The sequence below is a fragment of the Lentinus tigrinus genome, assembly GCF_003813185.1.
Source record: "Lentinus tigrinus ALCF2SS1-7 unplaced genomic scaffold L226scaffold_61, whole genome shotgun sequence".
Lineage (NCBI taxonomy): Eukaryota > Fungi > Basidiomycota > Agaricomycetes > Polyporales > Polyporaceae > Lentinus > Lentinus tigrinus.
In genome coordinates this window covers 67,059-84,016 of record NW_027137970.1, presented here as the reverse complement: position 1 = coordinate 84,016, position 16,958 = coordinate 67,059, and the positions used below count along the sequence as shown (strand labels likewise).

At 57.1% G+C, this 16,958-nt stretch overlaps 12 protein-coding genes and 1 non-coding gene across 13 annotated transcripts; 5 read left to right on the top strand and 8 right to left on the bottom strand.

Moving 5' to 3' along the window:
• Positions 1–2,150: 2,150 nt before the first annotated feature.
• L226DRAFT_341532 (uncharacterized protein) lies at positions 2,151–4,075 on the bottom strand. Its single transcript, XM_067674078.1, has 4 exons — positions 3,754–4,075; positions 2,878–3,691; positions 2,409–2,803; positions 2,151–2,351 (listed from the first exon to the last, which is right to left on the bottom strand). The coding sequence occupies exons 2-4, from the start codon at positions 3,686–3,688 to the stop codon at positions 2,340–2,342; spliced, it is 1,218 nt and encodes a 405-aa protein (XP_067529116.1). The 5' UTR covers positions 3,689–3,691; positions 3,754–4,075; the 3' UTR covers positions 2,151–2,339.
• Positions 4,076–4,146: 71 nt separating this feature from the next.
• On the bottom strand, positions 4,147–5,071 carry L226DRAFT_341640 (uncharacterized protein). Its single transcript, XM_067674079.1, has one exon. It carries the CDS (start codon positions 4,845–4,847, stop codon positions 4,341–4,343), a length of 507 nt encoding a protein of 168 aa, XP_067529115.1. The 5' UTR covers positions 4,848–5,071; the 3' UTR covers positions 4,147–4,340.
• Positions 5,072–5,096: 25 nt separating this feature from the next.
• On the bottom strand, positions 5,097–5,750 carry L226DRAFT_617478 (uncharacterized protein; the record flags this gene model as incomplete). Its single annotated transcript, XM_067687040.1, has 3 exons — positions 5,668–5,750; positions 5,302–5,607; positions 5,097–5,242 (listed from the first exon to the last, which is right to left on the bottom strand). Coding segments are annotated over exons 1-3 (453 nt in total), but the record flags the coding sequence as incomplete, so codon positions are not given.
• On the bottom strand, positions 5,712–6,606 carry L226DRAFT_341422 (uncharacterized protein; the record flags this gene model as incomplete). The annotated part of the gene is made up of 4 exons (XM_067674077.1): positions 6,233–6,606; positions 6,128–6,176; positions 6,028–6,053; positions 5,712–5,961 (listed from the first exon to the last, which is right to left on the bottom strand). Coding segments are annotated over exons 2-4 (307 nt in total), but the record flags the coding sequence as incomplete, so codon positions are not given.
• On the bottom strand, positions 5,891–6,582 carry L226DRAFT_495610 (uncharacterized protein). The gene is made up of 3 exons (XM_067677522.1): positions 6,233–6,582; positions 6,028–6,176; positions 5,891–5,961 (listed from the first exon to the last, which is right to left on the bottom strand). The coding sequence occupies exon 1, from the start codon at positions 6,542–6,544 to the stop codon at positions 6,251–6,253; it is 294 nt and encodes a 97-aa protein (XP_067529113.1). The 5' UTR covers positions 6,545–6,582; the 3' UTR covers positions 5,891–5,961; positions 6,028–6,176; positions 6,233–6,250.
• Positions 6,607–6,632: 26 nt separating the features above from the next.
• Positions 6,633–8,339, top strand: L226DRAFT_540631 (SAICAR synthase-like protein). Its single transcript, XM_067681911.1, has 3 exons — positions 6,633–7,156; positions 7,271–7,446; positions 7,527–8,339. The coding sequence occupies exons 1-3, from the start codon at positions 6,877–6,879 to the stop codon at positions 8,124–8,126; spliced, it is 1,056 nt and encodes a 351-aa protein (XP_067529111.1). The 5' UTR covers positions 6,633–6,876; the 3' UTR covers positions 8,127–8,339.
• A 206-nt stretch (positions 8,340–8,545) lies between these two features.
• On the top strand, positions 8,546–8,617 carry L226DRAFT_t287. Its single transcript has one exon. It is a non-coding gene; the product is annotated as a tRNA-Glu (tRNA).
• A 565-nt stretch (positions 8,618–9,182) lies between these two features.
• Positions 9,183–9,867, top strand: L226DRAFT_540630 (uncharacterized protein). Its single transcript, XM_067681910.1, has 2 exons — positions 9,183–9,241; positions 9,348–9,867. The coding sequence occupies exon 2, from the start codon at positions 9,492–9,494 to the stop codon at positions 9,804–9,806; it is 315 nt and encodes a 104-aa protein (XP_067529110.1). The 5' UTR covers positions 9,183–9,241; positions 9,348–9,491; the 3' UTR covers positions 9,807–9,867.
• An 860-nt stretch (positions 9,868–10,727) lies between these two features.
• Positions 10,728–11,498, bottom strand: L226DRAFT_527194 (uncharacterized protein; the record flags this gene model as incomplete). Its single annotated transcript, XM_067679097.1, has 1 exon — positions 10,728–11,498. One exon carries the CDS (start codon positions 11,496–11,498, stop codon positions 10,728–10,730), a length of 771 nt encoding a protein of 256 aa, XP_067529109.1.
• An 811-nt stretch (positions 11,499–12,309) lies between these two features.
• L226DRAFT_540628 (uncharacterized protein) lies at positions 12,310–12,501 on the bottom strand (the record flags this gene model as incomplete). The annotated part of the gene is made up of 2 exons (XM_067681909.1): positions 12,425–12,501; positions 12,310–12,390 (listed from the first exon to the last, which is right to left on the bottom strand). Coding segments are annotated over exons 1-2 (154 nt in total), but the record flags the coding sequence as incomplete, so codon positions are not given.
• A 949-nt stretch (positions 12,502–13,450) lies between these two features.
• Positions 13,451–14,060, bottom strand: L226DRAFT_540625 (uncharacterized protein; the record flags this gene model as incomplete). The annotated part of the gene is given in 4 exon segments (XM_067681908.1): positions 13,451–13,957; positions 13,969–13,971; positions 13,986–14,004; positions 14,020–14,060. A coding segment is annotated over 1 exon segment (301 nt), but the record flags the coding sequence as incomplete, so codon positions are not given.
• L226DRAFT_341338 (uncharacterized protein) lies at positions 13,675–14,760 on the top strand. Its single transcript, XM_067674076.1, has 3 exons — positions 13,675–14,253; positions 14,315–14,648; positions 14,711–14,760. The coding sequence occupies exons 1-2, from the start codon at positions 13,962–13,964 to the stop codon at positions 14,530–14,532; spliced, it is 510 nt and encodes a 169-aa protein (XP_067529106.1). The 5' UTR covers positions 13,675–13,961; the 3' UTR covers positions 14,533–14,648; positions 14,711–14,760.
• Positions 14,535–16,243, top strand: L226DRAFT_341174 (uncharacterized protein). Its single transcript, XM_067674075.1, has 4 exons — positions 14,535–14,648; positions 14,711–15,530; positions 15,601–15,989; positions 16,047–16,243. Exons 2-4 carry the CDS (start codon positions 14,717–14,719, stop codon positions 16,056–16,058), a joined length of 1,215 nt encoding a protein of 404 aa, XP_067529105.1. The 5' UTR covers positions 14,535–14,648; positions 14,711–14,716; the 3' UTR covers positions 16,059–16,243.
• The last annotated feature ends 715 nt before the right edge of the window (positions 16,244–16,958 follow it).

The following is a 16,958-nucleotide window of genomic DNA, read 5'->3' as shown; positions in this document are numbered from 1 at the left end:
GTGGGTAACTACAGTCTACAACGGGAGGTGAGCCCCTGCCTGCCACTGTCCTCGTCCTCTCAGTACTTCTAGTATCTGCGTTACGCCTAGCATAGGCATCTCATGGACCGCATATACCGCACAGGAACCCCGTCGTCGCGCCCGCTCTCTGTTCGATGAAGCACGGTGCGTCGTGTGCGCCCGTTCAAGCTTCCCGTAAGCTTGCAAAACTGATGGGACGACTCAGACAACCCGGAAACACTCACCGTCGGCAGCAGTGGGTGTCGGCGGATGGATCATGGACCTCGCCGACTCGGGGTCAGACTGTCCGGACGTCTGACGCAGCATACCTCCAGCACTAAGTATGTAGCTCACAGTAAGCATGGCACACCTTGACAACCGCGTCTCGTACCTGATAGTCATACAGCCACGACTCTGGCACCATGACCACGCATGTGTGACCTGCGTCACAACTGCCCGTCTGCGATGTTACCCGGACACAATCCAGCGCTGCTGGAAGGCGCGCCAACGCATACGTCTCCACGTTGTTCGTTCTCGAACTTGGTGAGCAACAGAGTGAATGAAAGTCGCGCGAGACGCTTCCCGATCTGTATGTAGTATAATCTCCCTTACGGGGTTCGTAAACCGACGTGCCCTTCAGGACTGCCCTCGATCCTTCCATTCGGGTCGCTGTCGTCCTCGACAAACAGTGCGAACTTGTGGCGAGGAGTTCCCTCGATGAAGTCTTAGCCTAAGCGGATGTCTGTGGCTCAGTCTCGGACGCAGCGCCAGCGAAACCCAATTCTCCTTCTCCTGTTCATCGACATTGACATGGACATGGACATCGGAGAGCTGTTCGTCCAGCCTGTCGACATCGATGGTGGTTCCAATGAAGTCACAACCAGCTCAAGTCTCGTGCTGTCAGCGTGGTGAGCGAAGAGGGATGGGCGAGAGACAGATGAGAGGGCGACAACAGCATCTGTAGTCGCAGCCTGCACAGGGCCCTCCGGCAGACTCAAGGTGCGAGCTACACAGTCGCACCCAGTCCCGAAGGCAGACGTAGAAGCGACGGGCTCGGACCAGGTTCTCCTTCTCAGTACTAAGTAGTGCATGACGGCGTGGTAGTCAATACAATAAATGTACGTGGACACTGGTCGGGAACCGTCATAAATACGAGCACGACGTCAAGCACCTCTCGGAGATGGGAAATCCTTGAAGTCTGATCGAACAAGCAAAGAAACCATGCGCAAATGAAACAAGAAAACGCTACTGGACCGGAGAAAGAATTGACAGGCCGACACCGTACACGAATGACTACTAGATAGGCGGAAGCAACGGCGATGCGCATCCAGGCGAAGTCCTCTCCACAAGTTGCGTCCCACAGCTCGACAGCTCTCAGTGCGGGATCCTCGATTGTGAGCCTCCACCCGGTCGCAGCGAGCGCGTCGCGCGAGTCCAGCGAGACAGTGACCCGCACTGCTCAGCCGAGAAGCAAATGAGGATGCGTCCGGCAACGCGGTGTGTACGAGCACAGCCTAGCTCTGCAACACGGTCTTAACTGCATGCAACAGCGGCCATTCCAGCGGGGGCGAGGGGAGGGCGAGGGGAGGACAAGGTCATGTTCGAAACTGACATACGGTGGTCACATAGGGATAGGGATAATAGAGGTCGCAGTCGCGGTCGCGGACGGAGGAGAGCCTCCACCGCCTTACTAGTTAGGGTAAACGCAGGATGTGCGAGCGGCGAGAGACTCGGACGGAGGAGGGTGTGCCAGACCCGCACAGGCTGCGGAATGCGCGGGCCGTGGACGTTGCAGACTTGTACTCGAGTCGGAGTCGGAGGCCACTCCAGCCAATACGAGGGTCAGGGCATGCTACCGTGGCGAGGACCTGATCGAAAGGACTGGTTACATAGCGCGGGGATAATAGAGGGCGTGGTCGCGGAAATGGGTGAACGGTGAACGTCGGTAGCGTACATGCCATCAATGAGCGCAAGAATTGAGATAGGATCGGATGGAGGAAGGTATGCCATAGGGCGGGCTCAGCATTTGGGGATGAATCCGACGTGGACTCGATGATGGTGAGGTCGAACGAGAAGGCAAGTTATGGAGAAGCGGCCGAGACTCGGAGAATGTCGATGAAGATGGGGCTTGAAACTCCTGAGTGCATAGATATTAGATCGGCGCAGTGGTGTCCCCGGCGTTCGGACAGTAGCGACAGTAGCAGCGGACTGGAGCCACTCCATGCCGCTCCGGGAACTCGAACTTGAACGGCTCGGATGCACCTACTCAACCGCTTGACCCACCCTCCAACGAAGTCTGATACTCGTGGCCGCTGGCAGATGGAGCGCGTCCCCATGTCTCATTCGACGTCCTGTAAAGGCGAATTAAGTCCTGATCAAGGATGAACCTGTACATTGTAAAGGCTCACCAAACGTTGTAGTCGTCCATTGACATACAAGTGGAGGATCCGCCGTTTGTGCAGCTCAGGCAGGCATCTCCTGGCGTGTGCGCGGATAAGCTCTTCCTCTTCCTCCTTCTCTGCAACTACACGGAGGATGACATCCCGGAGACCGCCGAATGGCTCACCCGAGAGGACGCGATCGAGTTCCTCAAGTGTGTCATTATCGAAGCGCAAGTAGGTGGTGTTGATGTTATGTCTGGAGTACCATCTATGGGTATAGACATAATTGAAGATGATAGATTGTATCGTGTTTGACGAGACGCCTTGCAGGACCGAAGCCACACCTTCCCACTTGCCCTTGTAAACGATAAGGTCGCAAGACAAATGTTCGAGAGCAATGAACCCCGATAGAGGTAAAGTGTCTGGACACATGGTACAAGAAGCATCAGTAACGCTGAACAGTAAACGGTTGACAAGATAGCATAATTTTACATACCGTTTATGTTCATATCAAGATCTGTGACGGATGGCCCAACGCGACCCATGAAAGCGTCTACAGCTTCCTGCAATGGCCCAGTGGAAGGCAAGTTGGAGAAGTCACAGTCCAGCACTTTGACGGGCGATCCATGCAGCGCTCCTACTATCCACCTGAGGAACACGGCCGCACATTCTGTCGACAGATCGTGGATTCCAAGGGTGTGTAACTCTGGCCAAAACGTGCGGGGACGGAGCGTCGTCTGCAGGTGCAGTTCATGTGAGACCACGGGCCATGTGAGCTGAGAGATTGCGAGGGTGGAGAGCAGTGGTAGTGCAGTGAGCAGACGTCGCACATCGCTGAAGGAAGAGAATCGACAACTCCAGAGCCGCAGGGATGTGATGGTGCGGAACTGTGACAACAGCAGAGGCCACCTGACGGAAGGTCGCTGGTGAGTAAAATCTATATGGTGGACGTCCAATGTACGCAATCCAGGGAGCTTTCCTGCGAATTCGACGAAGAATAGACGAGCTGCCTTGCTGCGTGGATCTGGTTTGCCCAAACAACCGAGGCCAAGGCTGTTCACGGAGGCGAGATACCGGCTCATGGTCTCCGAATGTAGAACCCTCTCGACGAGCAGGTCGTAGGTATGTTCATCTAGGATGAGAATGTCTTTGAACAGTTCGACCCTGCTCCTTGGCAACCAAGCGCGACAGACGAGAGCACACATGGCGAGTGTGTGGGTCCGACTCGGTCTGTAGTCATAGTAGTGTTCGAGAGGTACAGCTGAGATGATGGTGTCCGTGATTTCTCGAGGCATGTAAGGGGGCATATTCTGCTCTCCAAGTCGAAGGGTGAGCTCGATCCGTCATCGTGGACAATATTCGCCTGACTCACCTTGCGAGATACAGCGGGCTCGGGTATGGGAGACAGAGACTGATGGGGGGAGCTCGAAAGGTGCAGGGTGCAGGCTGAGGTGGGAGACGTTGACTCGGAGGACAAGGATGGGCGTCCTAGGGTGCCTCATGTTCAGTTCTCAGGGTGAAGGTGATGGCGTTCGGCCCGAAATACTTGCCCAGCGTCTCGAGCGGAGAGAGAGTGTGTACTGGCATGCGCGGTCGGCTGCGTTGTATATTCAGTAACTCAATCACTGGACGTACCTGCACGTTTCAACTTTGGGTCCTCGCGCCGAGTTTGGAGTTGATTGTCTCTAGCTTTGTTCTCTCTGCGTCACCAATACGGAGTAAGGTTCTGTTAAGGCGGACGAACGATGACAGAACTGACCGTGACACGGGCAGGATGGAATTTCAGCGCACAGCTGGCAAGCTGAAGGGCTGCGCTCAGACCGGGACACAGCGGTGAGGGAGATGACAGAACGCGCCACGTCGGGAATTTGCAAACCAAATTAACAGCAGAGATCTGTGAAGGCATCGCACATAGGACGAGTCTGGCTGGGGACGGGTTGTCGGAGGAAGGTACTTTGATTAGGGAGCGGTACTGACACGACAGACAGAAGTACAACAAAGAGTGTGGCTACCGGTGCACGAGTACTCACGAAGGACCCGAGGACGTGGGCAGTGCCACAGCCTGACCATGGCGTCCGTGCTGTGCTGTATGTAAGGTTGCGAGTCCGACTCGCGACCCGCGAGGTGTGACGGAGGCTGGGGACGTCGAGATGAAGAATACTGTGGTGCAGGGATGCCAGAAGGGAGAAGTAGCATCCTCTGATGTCTTGAGAAAGCGGATGGTGCGATAAGCAGACTAGAGCAGCAAGTGCGGCGAAGCGGCGGCGCTGCAGGAGAAGGACTCAGGGGGGCGTGGACAACGAGTGGGAAACCGAGCACAGCGAAGCGTCCGTCGAGATTGACATAGACGTTGCGCTCGCTGCTGACATGTGCTCGAGGGGAGAAGATGTTGTTACAGCTGGTCAGGAAACGATAGACCGCTTTCAAGTTTCGCTCATGTTTGGGGCCTTGTTTATGAACAAACATCAGCAAGCTGGGGCGCGCCCATATCTAGCAGGTGTCTTCGCTTGACGGTGGACCTCCTCCATCTAGATGCATGTGTAGGTGTCCATGTTCAGTTTCTCAGGCCGAAGGGGATGGCGTTCGGCCCGAAGAATTTCACGGAAAACCTGCCCAGCGTTTCGAGCGGAGAAAGAGCGAGGGAAGGCCCAGTACCTCCATGTTGAGCTCGAGGTTCATGTAGCCAAGGTTTGGATCTCCCCGCAGGTGCAAGCGCTACGGAGACGGCACAGCGACCTTGGAGTACACGGATGCCGGGAGTTCGGCCTCTTCGAGGCATGATAGAGCACCAGCAGGCAGTGGTTCCTCACGGAACTCCTGGTCGAGACCATCAACATGAACATCCTCGCGACGTGCCTGGTCTTTTGGTTGACTATACCAAATGATGAGCTTCGTGCATACTCCGGAACAACGAACGTACAGTGAAGTTGTGGTATCTTGTCCACGGTCTCGGTTTCGACAATGATCGTCGATAGATGGGACGGAAGGATACGCCATAGCTTCGCAGGGGACTGAGATCGCTTCGAGATAACTCCGGGGAAGCGATAGGGTGGGGCGACACTGTTGTGGACAGCGAGAGTAAACGCGAACTTGCGATACTCATCAGCCCTGGCGAGGATCTACGAGAGCATCTCGGCGTCGCGCAAGCCAGACAGCCTACGCCGGTCAGCCATGGGTAGAGTTGATGCGAGATCTGGGAAGGGGCAACGTCTAATACGCTGTCCATCTGTTGGCGACAGAAAGTCTGCAATGAGCTCACCAAATCGACGAACAGGACGATCCTCACCATTTACAGTTACGAGTCGCCGTCCATCACTAGCTACTATACCATGGCATGTGCGTGCGAGTTGTGTCGGGGAAACGTAGTCGAAGACAGACGACAACGCGCCTGCTTAGAACGCCGCCTTCGTTGCATGCCATGATTAAACGAACCTGACGTCCGCGCTACACGGGAATCCGGAGGAGGACTTCCGCCCTCGAGCTTCAGACAAGCGCAGTTAGAGAACATAGCTTCGTATTCGCGAGAACAGGCAAGAATTGACGCGGACTCTGAGAAAGAGGGACCATCCCTGAGGAACACCTAACAAGACGTTCACCGTTAGTTCATTTCTCTTGCGTGACAGGCCAGACAAGCTTTACAACTCACCTGCACATGCAAAAGATTCGTTAATCCTCGAGGCGTCTTGATGAGTATCCGAGGGACAACCTCGGGATTGCAACCGACTCTCAGACATCTCTACACTCACGACAGTTATTCCAACCGCACATATCATACATGTCACAGCAAGAAAAGGTCTGTGGACCGAGCATTATGAATACCAAACTCGTTATCAAGAACGAACTGAACTCACCAACAGACGTCCTCAAGATCACAGCTCATCCCCGCCTCTCTTCGTTCTCAACCTCGGCACATCCTGTACATCCACCCTTAGCACGCCCTGTAACTGGCTCAGCGACCTCATAACATCGTCCTGGGAGTGAGCCCAGCTATCCCGGGGTACGCCGAGCAGCTGCACGTCCTGCAGCTCCCCGACACGGCCCAGACGCGTGATGAGCGGGTGGACGACGAGTCCGTCGGGATCGCTGTTGAGCGCAGAGGTAGGCGAGATGGTCACAGCAATGAAAATCTTGTCCGCGTGTTCTTGAGCGAGTGTGGTTGTCATCGCAGAGAGTCACGATGGAAGTTGCTAGTCAAGGGAGTATCTACATAAGTATGGAATGGAGTGCGGCCGCGGGTGATTCGCACATTCCCAGTCCTTGCCTCCGTCCACCACCATCACCCTTGCTGGCTCTCCTCCGCTGCTATGCTCGACATGCTGCGACAAAGCTGGAATGATGCTCCTGATCCCGAGAACGGCGCAAAAGACAAATACCTTGTACCCGCTGCGAGTCCTAGGACCGAATACAAGGACGCCCACGGCTTACCCTGATACCATCACCACCCTACTCCCTACTCCCACTAGTACTAAGTTACACTGCAACCCTCGTCCCGGCAATGTCTGCAGCAGCGCACACGATCCCGCTCGCATCGCAAGTCGGCGGCCACCCGGGGGTCATGACGAGCGAAGACGGCTCGCTGCTCATCAAGCCCGCGCTCGCGGCCGAGGTCGCGTTCTACCAGTCGGTCACGACGGACCCGGGCTTCGCGCCCCTGCGCCCGTTCGTGCCCAAGTTCTACGGCACGCTGCGTCTCGAGGGCAAGCTGGACGAGAGCCAGCCGCAAGCGGACGGCGGGCCGATCAAGGTCGTGCAGGCATCTGCGGAGCAGGAGAAAGATGAGTACTCCCTTCCCCTCGCTTTTCTTTCTTCTCTCCTTCCCATTCCCCTTCCTCCGGTTTGAGCTGTGGCGTGGGGCTCGCGAGGCTTATCGGCGCGGTTCGCGACTACACAGTCCCTCGTGCTCGAGAACCTCTCGCACACGTTCCTCAAGCCCAACATCCTCGACGTGAAGCTCGGCACCGTGCTCTACGACGACGGCGCGAGCGAGGAGAAGCGTGCGCGCATGGAGAAGACCGCGCGCGAGACGACATCGCTCGAGACCGGGGTGCGCTTAACTGGGTTCCAGGTACGCCAGCTACAGGTTTCACGCAGGCTGTGTTCCTGTCACTGTCGGAGGGGATGCTGACAGCGACACGCTTTCGGAAGGTATATGACCTTGCCACTGGCAAGGCCGTCAACACCCCCAAGTCCTACGGCAAGTCAATCAAGCCATCCGACCTCCCGCACGGGATAGCGCGATACTTCCCTCTCGCCTCCGCAGATACCCCGCCGAAGCCCTCTGCGCCTTCCAGTGAGAGTGAGAGCGAGAGTGCCGACGCCGCACTTTCGCAGGGAACCGGCCTCTCTGCAGATATTCTCCTGCCGGTGCTGGAGTCGCTCCGGGAAGACATCGCGGAGATCCGCGCCGCGCTCGCGGAGGTGCACATGCGCATGGTCGGGGGCAGCCTCCTGATCATCTACGAGGCGGACTGGGAGCGCGCTCGGGAGGGGCTCAAGTGGCTCGAGGAGGGCGGGGACGAAGAGGACGAGGATGAAGACGACGACGACGAAGACGAGAGCGAGGAGAAGAAGCGCGTCGGGCCGCCGTACCTCGTCAAGCTGATCGACTTTGCGCACACGAAGATCGTGCCGGGGATTGGGCCTGATGAGGGGGTGCTGAAGGGCGTGGACACGGTGTTGAGTTTGCTGGATGGGCGTATCGAACAGGTCAAGGCTGCGGCGTCCGAGTCTGCGCCAGCGTCGTGACGACTCGGAGGACGACCCGGAGATGTGGGGTGTGGTGTATCTTGCATGGTCATGTATCGAAGGGAATACCCGCGTATAACTAATGTAAGCAGTCGTGTATCTACGGACCGTGGTTGTGCATGTGTCTAAACATGTGCGATCCTACTACACCCGCACATGCCTCTGTATTTCGGGGTAAGTATGTCGTCGCAACGAATACTGAGGATCCGGAGCAGTACTAACCACACAGCTTTCGACCCCCCTACTTAAATTTGTGCATGTGTCCGGAGAATCAGAGCACACTTCTCTTGATGATGTCTGCCTCGAGAATTCTATGTCGTACATAGGGCCGTCCGAGTCCAGTTGGCGGCACAACCTTGCTCAGTTGCTGTTAAAGTCTCGAAGTCTTCCATGTCTTAAACCTCTCCCGAGCTTCTACATCCGATATGGTGTAGTGGCTAACATTATCGCCTCTCACGCGATAGCCCGGGGTTCGATTCCCCGTGTCGGAATAGTCTACTTGAGTAGAGTTCTTTTATAGTTTATTTGTTCTACTCGACCTCCGAGTCGCACATCGGGATGTACTCGAGTTACCGCCGCCGCCACGGTCCTCAGTGCAGTACATTTTCTGATAATCTCTGTCTACCGTCTCACAAACTTGTTGCATACCTAATTGGAAGCGCCCCGCCTTAAGCCCACGCTTCAATCGCAAGCTTCAAGGCTCACGGGCTTGTAGATCGACGATTTGATGATGACTTAGTCCTTCCTGGTTACATCTGTACTACATACATACATACATGCATGCATATACTCTGTTCTCTGGACAAGGTGGGTCCTGGGATGTCGTCGCGTCGTGCGAGACGGCCCTCAGTCGCGACCCGTCGGCAGTGGGCACCCGGGGGCCGGCACTCGGGATCGTCTCAGGTCCCCGACGTACGCACGACGTCATCGACCGATTTCGACCCCGCACGCACGCGCAGCACAGCCCCCACCTCGAGGTTTCGGAACTCGGGCGACGGGAGCGGGGAGCGGAACGCGCGCGCGCGCGCAGCCCCAGACCGAGGGGGAGACGGGTGTGGCCTTGATTGGTACTGGTTCGAGAACAGAGAGACATCGAGATAGAGAGACAGGAGTCACTAGTCAGGACTAGTCAGGACAGAGGAAGAAGGACAGAGGAAGGATACATGGTTAAGAGAGCCATGCGTACCCGTGCGTGCGTGTGTGCGTGCGTGCGTAACTTACGTGAAAGCCTGGCAGGATCTGCATCACTGCATCAGTGTGTGCTTAGTGACGGCACGGGCGATGGACAGGCAACAGCATGCCAGCCACCAGCGGGCGGGCGGGGCACGTTGTGGGGATGGCTCGTTGTCGGATGACGTCCCCCCTATGAGAGCTCTCCCGGGCCTCTCCTGTCCTGCATCTGTCCTGCATCCAGGTAGCTTGAAGAAGTGGTCGTGTCCGATGTCGTCGTGTGTCGTCGTCAGCGCATATTACGTCTTGTCGTTTGCACCCCTTGAACTTGTCTCAGTCTGTAGCCCCTCGTCCGCGTCGCACCGGCACTCGGAGCCTGTACCCCGGGACTGTGGCAGCGCGAGGATCCCACCTGAGAACGAAACTACAGCGGACCAAGTGACAAGTGGGCACGAGAACAAGAACGAGAACAAGAAGCCCGGCGAAGATGTCGACGCGGGACCCCGGTGATCAACGCAACTTCGCATGCTGGAGCCTGGAGACCTCAGGCTAGGTACTGCCGCCGCCCCCGCCGTCGGCGAACAAGGGAAGGTCCGCGTGTTGTCTGCGGACCACTAGAAGACCTAGAAAAGGAAAAGGAAAAGGAATAGGAATGAATTACAGCTACGTAGGACCTAGGTGGTACACTTATCGAACATGTACGGGTACATTCGTTTCGTTTCGGTAACAAATCAGAAAAAAAGCTTGAAGTGTTCGGAAACGTCAAACGTCGGACGTCGAGCGTCGAGCGTTGCACGTTGAGGGACCAGGAAGGGGAGACTTAAATAACGCAGGGGGTAGTGTACGAGATGCGCACTTATTGAGACCAGCTGAAAGGCGAGGAAGACGGAAGAAGAAAAATCGTTACGATGGGGTGATTCTACAATTGTTGGTATGCATTCGTGAGAGCAACAAGGGAGGAACAAAGAGAGAGAGAGAGGATTCGTGTGTCGAGGTGTGTGATGGATGCTATTACGGAGTGAGGGAGAGGGTAGAGGAGTATGCGATGCGAGGAGGCAAGACAGGTAGAGATAGCGAAGAGATGAGGAGATGAGATGAGGGAGAGGGGGAGATGAGATGCGGCAGAGATGGAAATGAAAGGAGAGGAGAGGAGGTTGCAGAGTTACACAACATGAGGAGGGTAGAGGAGAGAGGTGGGGAGGAGGGGATAGGGGATAACGAGTGTCGACACGTCCGAGCCCGATGGAGGATGGATGATACAGAAAGCAAGAAAGACGCAAGAACCGAGGACTGACCAGAGACCACACGTCCGTCTAACAACGCTCACAACCACACCCACACCCGTCGCCCCTCCCCTCCCCTCTCCCTCCTGCACCGCGAGCCTCTCCGACTCCCTGCCTGCGCACCGCCTCCGCTTGATGCTAGTGCTGTTCACGCTGCGGCAGCAACAAGCTGAGACAGCCCGCTCTTGACATACGTCGTGCCCTCGCCCGAAAGACGGCGACGGAGGTACACGCCCAGCGGGCGGCCGCTCCCACGATTGAGCAGCGTCGTCGCCACGAGCCGGCCGCGCATGTCCTTCGCGCTCGGAATGGTGATGGCTGACCCGAGCCCGGGAGGCACCGTCAGGCTCGCACCCGAGTCGGAGTCGGGCGTGGACATGGTGCACGACGAGACGGAGACGGCGACGCGCGTCCGGGAGGAGATCGTCCGCGGGGACGGGGGTGGGAACGGGGAGAGGTCTTCGTGGGCGTCGGCGAACGGGTCGTCGATCTCCGGGATGGGCACGGGTGTAGGGATGACGGGAGTGGCGGAAAGAGACGTTTGGAGGGCGGATGTCGTGCGTTCTGCTGGGGCAGGCGGAGGAGGAGGAGGGCGGCGGCTGGGGATTGGGGAGCCCCAGGAGCCAGTAGAGATGGTGGTGCGGCGGGGGCGGCTGCCTGCGGCTGAGCGCATCCCAAGTCCGGTGCTTCCTGCACTTGAACCGGAGCAGGATGCAGATACGGATGCGGGGGTGGTGCGGGCTGCTGGAGCCACTTCGTAGGTTCGGCGGGGTGCACAGACGTTGGGGATGCGGTTCCAGGATGCCTGGGCGGGGTTCATGTTCATGGAAAAGGGAGATGAGGGCCCATAGCGGCTCGGACCGCCGAATGCACCATGGATAGAGTGGATGCGGTGGGAGGGAGCAGCAGCGGCGGCCATGGGGGATGCAAGTACAGGTTAGGATGCGTGTGGGGAAAAGGGGGACGTGGGTGGGGATAGATAGAATAATGATTAGTCAGCGGCGTAATTGCACACGACGGAAGATGAGACGAGGAGGACGAGGAGAACGGCGAGCACGACTTGGAGGACCTGAAGGCGGAGTGATGAGGAAGAGGAGAGAGGGAATATATAGGAGCGTCGGAGGTCAGACAATACAGGATCGCTTCGGAGCCCATCACCTCCCGCTTGGGCCAGAGCGCTGGGAGGCGGTGCCCCGGCTGATCCCGCCGACCACTGGCGCTCGCGCCAGCGACGACAACGACCGACGCGCTCGCCACAATGGGCCTCCTCTTCTCGGAACAACATCCTCTCCCCCGCAGCGACCTCGAGCGCAGCGCAGGCAGCGAGCGCAACTTGCCTTGTTCACCTCTGCCGATCTCGACGGACGCTCCGCTGTGCTCGGTCTCCCACTCGTCGTACACGCGCTCCTCGTCTTCTCCTGCAGCGCCGCCACTGCGCCGCACCTGTCTCCGGCACTTCTCTCGACTCTATCCTACTTATCACTCCATCTGCTTTCTCAAGACAGCGGAGGACGTTATCTCTCGCCTCCTGGCATGCCGACACCGCTGGTCTAGCCCCCGCGCGAACAACAGCATTCTTCGCCTTGACGTCCACAGCCCTCCGTCATTCTCAGCGGCTCCCGAGTCGCGAATCGCATCCTTACCTCACGGCCGCACAGCGCTGAGCGATGGCAAGCTCGCCATCCCACTGGCATTTGTTCCGCAAGCAGCAGCCCGGTGGCACAACAAACGGCATCTTCGAACGGAATATTCGGCCCACTCTAGCTCGGTGTTTGGAGCTATACAGGACGCCATGGTCAGCTGGCCGCCTCCTGGGAGTCTATCGTATCGTGAGTACTCGCACACTCGAGTAGCCACCCTCTTTTTCGTAGCTATGCCTGTCGTGGCAGTACCGCCTCCGAATCCAAGTACACTTCATCGAGAACTCTCCCCTGGCCAGCCTGGTGCGATGCCTGACACTGTGCCGTCGGTGTGGTTCGCGACCCACGCCGTGGCACGTTTTGCGGCGGCGTGTCCGAGCGCAGATCTGTCCTCCTCTGGAGTTCCGGATTAGGTCAGGTGCCGACCTTGACCATCTGCTGGCGCTGTGAATCTGACACCTCGACAGATCTCTGCCTCGGTCCATGTGTGGTTTGCGCATCGCGATGCGGCACGTCCTTCCGCCTGCGGCGCTGTGTCCTGCTGGGTAGATCTCTGGCGTCGGGACGGCGTGCAGCGTGCCCGATATTTCAGCCCCGGATTTGGAGTTTGGTCAGGTGTCGAGCGAGATCGTCCGCGGCGCTGCTTCGTCTCTCGCTCGCGGCGACACACGACCCCGCGAGCGCAAGATGTACGGCACTCTATGTCCTAGATATCTGGAATTGTGATGATCGGCTCCCAGTCCATCCTTCGAAAGCTCCGCCAGCGGCGCACAGTGACACTTGCCGCAGCCGTAGAGTCTATCCACGCTGGCAGACATCATTTCAGAGCTTCTCCAGGGCTTCTCCCTTGCTCTATCGCCGCGCACTGGCCACCGAACCAGATTGCGTTCTTGTTCTCGTTCGCTGTATTAGCTTCGTCCGAGTCTCGGAGGCAATGCTACCGGTGCTTCGCGAGTGTGAGGAGAGGACAATGCGTTCGTTCGCCGTCCTGGGAGATTCGCCGGGTAGTCGATCGAGTGCGTTTGAGCGAGCGGCTGGCTGGTTAGCATGGCGACCCTCGGGGGGTTCGACTTGCGGACGTACGTGCAAGTATCATAAATATATGCGCCACGAATCTGATCTTCCCGGGTTCTAGCTGGGTTCCATTCTGGGGGCTCGCGACTCTGATCTAGTATCCCCGAATCCCTGGTTCATCTTCCTGTGCGGCGCTGCGGCTATCAGTGCGCGCACACAGGCACGTTTACAGTCCGGACTTTTCAGCGCGGGGGCGTGTGGCGTGTGGATCCCACGAGCTGTCATGATGTCTTTGTCTCTCAAGCAGCGGCACAGGTGAATCTGTCGTCCTCCCATTGTGTTTTTTCAAACACCCTCGAATAGCCAGCTTCTGGACTCAGGGCTCCGCGTCAAGACTCAAAGCGGAGGGTTGCTCTGGACGGTTAATACGCAGGACTTTGTTCGGTCCTGGGGCCCTGGCGACGAGCCTGAACTGGTTCATGAAGGCATTCGCGACTCGCAGCTGAGTCTCTAACGCGTGTAATGCATTGCCATTGCCTTGACGACTGCACTGCGCAGGCCTCGTGTGTTGTGCCGCGTGCGCGTTGTCATCCGTCCAGCGTCCAGTACCCCGCCTTGAATCTTCCAACTTCTCGCGAGTTGAATATGAATGTGAAGATACAACGTAGTTGCCCGAGTGCGTATTGACATCCGACATTGTCTACATATCCGAGGTGCTTGTCGTTGCCATGCTGTCCGCTTCTTGTTGTTTTCTTGTTGTTCTGCGGAGCCGGACGTTCTCACCAGTGCTGTATCGTGCGGATGATCGAATAATGCACAACCCGGGACCCTTCGTAAATCGTACATTGGAGGAGAATGACATGGCATACCTCAGGCTGCAGTCGCCTCCGAGGCGACGAGAGGCTGGACCAACGGTAGCCTCCCGAAGTCTTCGGAAATCCGTGGTTCGTGTGCGAGTCTCTTCACCCAGATCTCGACGGTCCCCAGCACCGCATGGAATTCCGTCCTTCCCAAGTCACGGTCAGTTCTGTCGTCGTCGTCGCCCGCGTCAACAGAACCTTACTCCGTCTTGGTGATACAGAGAAAACAAAGCTAGAGACGAACTCCGCTCCGCGCAAAGTACTCAAAACTTGGAACGCGCAGGTACGTCTAGTGAGTGAGTTACCAATTGTACAAATGCAGCCGAGCGTGCATTCCAATCCACACGCGCTCTCTGCTCGAGACGCTGGGCAAGGATTTCGGGCCGAACACCATCACCTTCGCCCTGAGAACTGGACGCGAGGCACCAGTCCACCCTAGGACGCCCATCCTTGTCCTCCGAGTCGACGTCTCCTACCTCAGTCTGCACCCCGCACCAGTCGATTTCCCCCCATCAATCTCTGTCTCCCATACCCGAGCCCGCTGTATCTCGCAAGGTGAGTTGAGCGAATATCGTCCACGATGACGGATCGAACTCACGCTTCGACTTGGAGAGCAGAATATCATGCCCCCTTACATCCCTCCAGAAATCACGGACGCCATCATCTCAGGTATACCTCTCGTCCCCTACCGTACCTTCAGACCGAGTCGGACCCACACACTCGCCATGTGTGCTCTCGTCTGTCGGGCTTGGTTGCCAAGGAGCAGGGTCGAACTGTTCGAAGACATTGCAATCAAAGATGATTATACCTACGACCTGCTCGTCGAGAGGGTTCTACATTCGGAGACCATGAGCCGGTATCTTACCTCCGTGGACAGCCTTGGCCTCGGTCGTCAAGAACCACCGGCAGCTCAACCCAGCAAGGCAGGTCGTCTGTTCCTCGTCGAATTCGCAGGAAAGCTCCCAGGATTGCGTACATTGTCCGTCAGGCATATAGATTTCACTCACCAGCGACCTTCCGTCACGTGGCCTCTGCTGTTATCACAGTTCCGCGCCATCACAACCCTGATGCTCTCTGAGTGTCAATTCTCTTCCTTCAGCGATGTGCGACGTCTGCTCACTGCACTTCCACTGCTCTCCACCCTCGACATCGGTTCCCTCACATGGCCCATGGTCTCACATGAAGTGCACCTGCAGACGACGCTCCGTCCCCGCACATATTGGCCAGACTTACACACACTTCGCATCTTCAATCTGTCGCCAAAATGTGCGGCCGTATTCCTCAGGTGGATGACAGGAGCGCTGCATGGATCGCCCGTCAAAGTGTTGCACTGTATTCTCTATTGCTTGCCTTCCACTGGGCCATTGCAGGAAGCTGTAGACGCTTTCGTGGGTCGCGTTGGGCCGTCTGTCACAAAGCTTTATATATGCATAACCAGTATGTATGATTCTTCGTCTTTTCAACTGTTTACCATTCATTGCTGATGCTTCTTGTACCATATGTCCAGACACTCTACCTCTATCGGGGTTCATTGCTCTCGAACGCTTGTCTTGCAGCCTTTACGACTACCAGGACCATTGGCAAGGTGTGGCTTCAGTCCTGCAAGGTGTCTCGTCAAACACGATGCAATCTATCACTTTCAATGCCGTCTTTACTCAAAGATTCGAACCTCACCCCGACCTGAACCACTTGCGCTTCGATCAAGACACACTTGAGGAACTCGATCGCGTCCTCTCGGGCGAGCCATTCGGCCATCTTCAGGAGGTCAACCTCGATGTACGTGCAGGTACGGAGGAAGAGGAAGAGCTTCTCTGCGCACACGCCAGGAGATGCTTGCCTGAGCTGCACAAACGGAAGATCCTCCGCCTATATATCAACGACGAAGTACAACATATGGTGAGCTTCCGCAATGTACACGCTCATCACGATCAGAGACTAATTTCCCCACTACAGGACGTCAAATGAGAACATCAGGACGCTCCGTCTGGCCTGGCCATGAGTCAACGACTCTGAGGTTGGGTTGGGTGGTTGAGTGGGTGCATCCGAGTCATTCGAGTTCGCAGGCTCACGCCGAGAGCACCGCCGCGTCGACCAAATATCCATGCACTATGACTTCCCAAGCCCCTCATCAACAATCCGCGATATATCCACGTCACGGTCCTGACCGATCTTCTATCGCCCCACTTCTCCCTTGCATTCGGACTGTTCTCTTCTTGCAATCGTCATCAAATCTTCCACGTCTGAAACGTCCGCACGTTACGCCTCCGGTGCGGTGGTGTGCGTACGGGCCTCTTCCGTCCGAGTCTCTCCGAATTCGTTTCTCTCGTCGATATCTATGCCACTGAGGATCTCCCACTTCCAATCGCGACCTCTACTCTCCCTAGTATTCCTATGTGACCATCACCATATGCCGCCATTTCGATCACGTCCCTCACCCTCGCATTCGCCGGAATGGCCTCCGACTCGAGTTCGAGTCCGCAACATCCGCGGCACGCACATTCCGCAGCCTGTGCGGCTCTGGTAGACCGTCCTCCATCCGAGTCTCTCGCCGCTCACACATCCTGCGCTTACCCTAACTAGTCACGCGGCGGAGGCTCTCCTCCGTCCGCGACCGCGACCGCAACCTCTACTATCCCTGTCCCTATGTGACCACGGTCCACCATATGTCAGTTTCGAACATGACCTTGTCCTCCCCTCGCCCTCGTCTCGCACACGCTGGAATGGCCGCTGTTGCATGCAGTCAAGACCGTGTTGCAGAGCTGGGCTGTGCTCGCACACGCCGCGTTGCCGGACGCATCCTCATTCAACGCTTCTCGGCTGAGCAGTGCGGGTCGCTGTCTCGCTGGACTCGCGCGACGCGCTCGC

Bases quoted from the DNA above. Each gene is read 5' to 3' on its own strand.
- L226DRAFT_341532 (XM_067674078.1), bottom strand. From the start codon at position 3,688: ATGCCCCCTTACATGCCTCGAGAAATCACGGACACCATCATCTCAGCT. The intron at 2,804-2,877 runs GTATGTAAAATT...CCATGTGTCCAG, and splicing joins TCTTGATATGAACATAAACG to ACACTTTACCTCTATCGGGG.
- L226DRAFT_341640 (XM_067674079.1), bottom strand. From the start codon at position 4,847: ATGTTTGTTCATAAACAAGGCCCCAAACATGAGCGAAACTTGAAAGCG.
- L226DRAFT_495610 (XM_067677522.1), bottom strand. From the start codon at position 6,544: ATGACAACCACACTCGCTCAAGAACACGCGGACAAGATTTTCATTGCT.
- L226DRAFT_540631 (XM_067681911.1), top strand. From the start codon at position 6,877: ATGTCTGCAGCAGCGCACACGATCCCGCTCGCATCGCAAGTCGGCGGC. The intron at 7,157-7,270 runs ATGAGTACTCCC...TCGCGACTACAC, and splicing joins ATCTGCGGAGCAGGAGAAAG to AGTCCCTCGTGCTCGAGAAC. The intron at 7,447-7,526 runs GTACGCCAGCTA...CGCTTTCGGAAG, and splicing joins TGCGCTTAACTGGGTTCCAG to GTATATGACCTTGCCACTGG.
- L226DRAFT_540630 (XM_067681910.1), top strand. From the start codon at position 9,492: ATGAGAGCTCTCCCGGGCCTCTCCTGTCCTGCATCTGTCCTGCATCCA.
- L226DRAFT_341338 (XM_067674076.1), top strand. From the start codon at position 13,962: ATGCTGTCCGCTTCTTGTTGTTTTCTTGTTGTTCTGCGGAGCCGGACG. The intron at 14,254-14,314 runs GTCAGTTCTGTC...TTGGTGATACAG, and splicing joins TCCGTCCTTCCCAAGTCACG to AGAAAACAAAGCTAGAGACG.
- L226DRAFT_341174 (XM_067674075.1), top strand. From the start codon at position 14,717: ATGCCCCCTTACATCCCTCCAGAAATCACGGACGCCATCATCTCAGGT. The intron at 15,531-15,600 runs GTATGTATGATT...CCATATGTCCAG, and splicing joins GCTTTATATATGCATAACCA to ACACTCTACCTCTATCGGGG.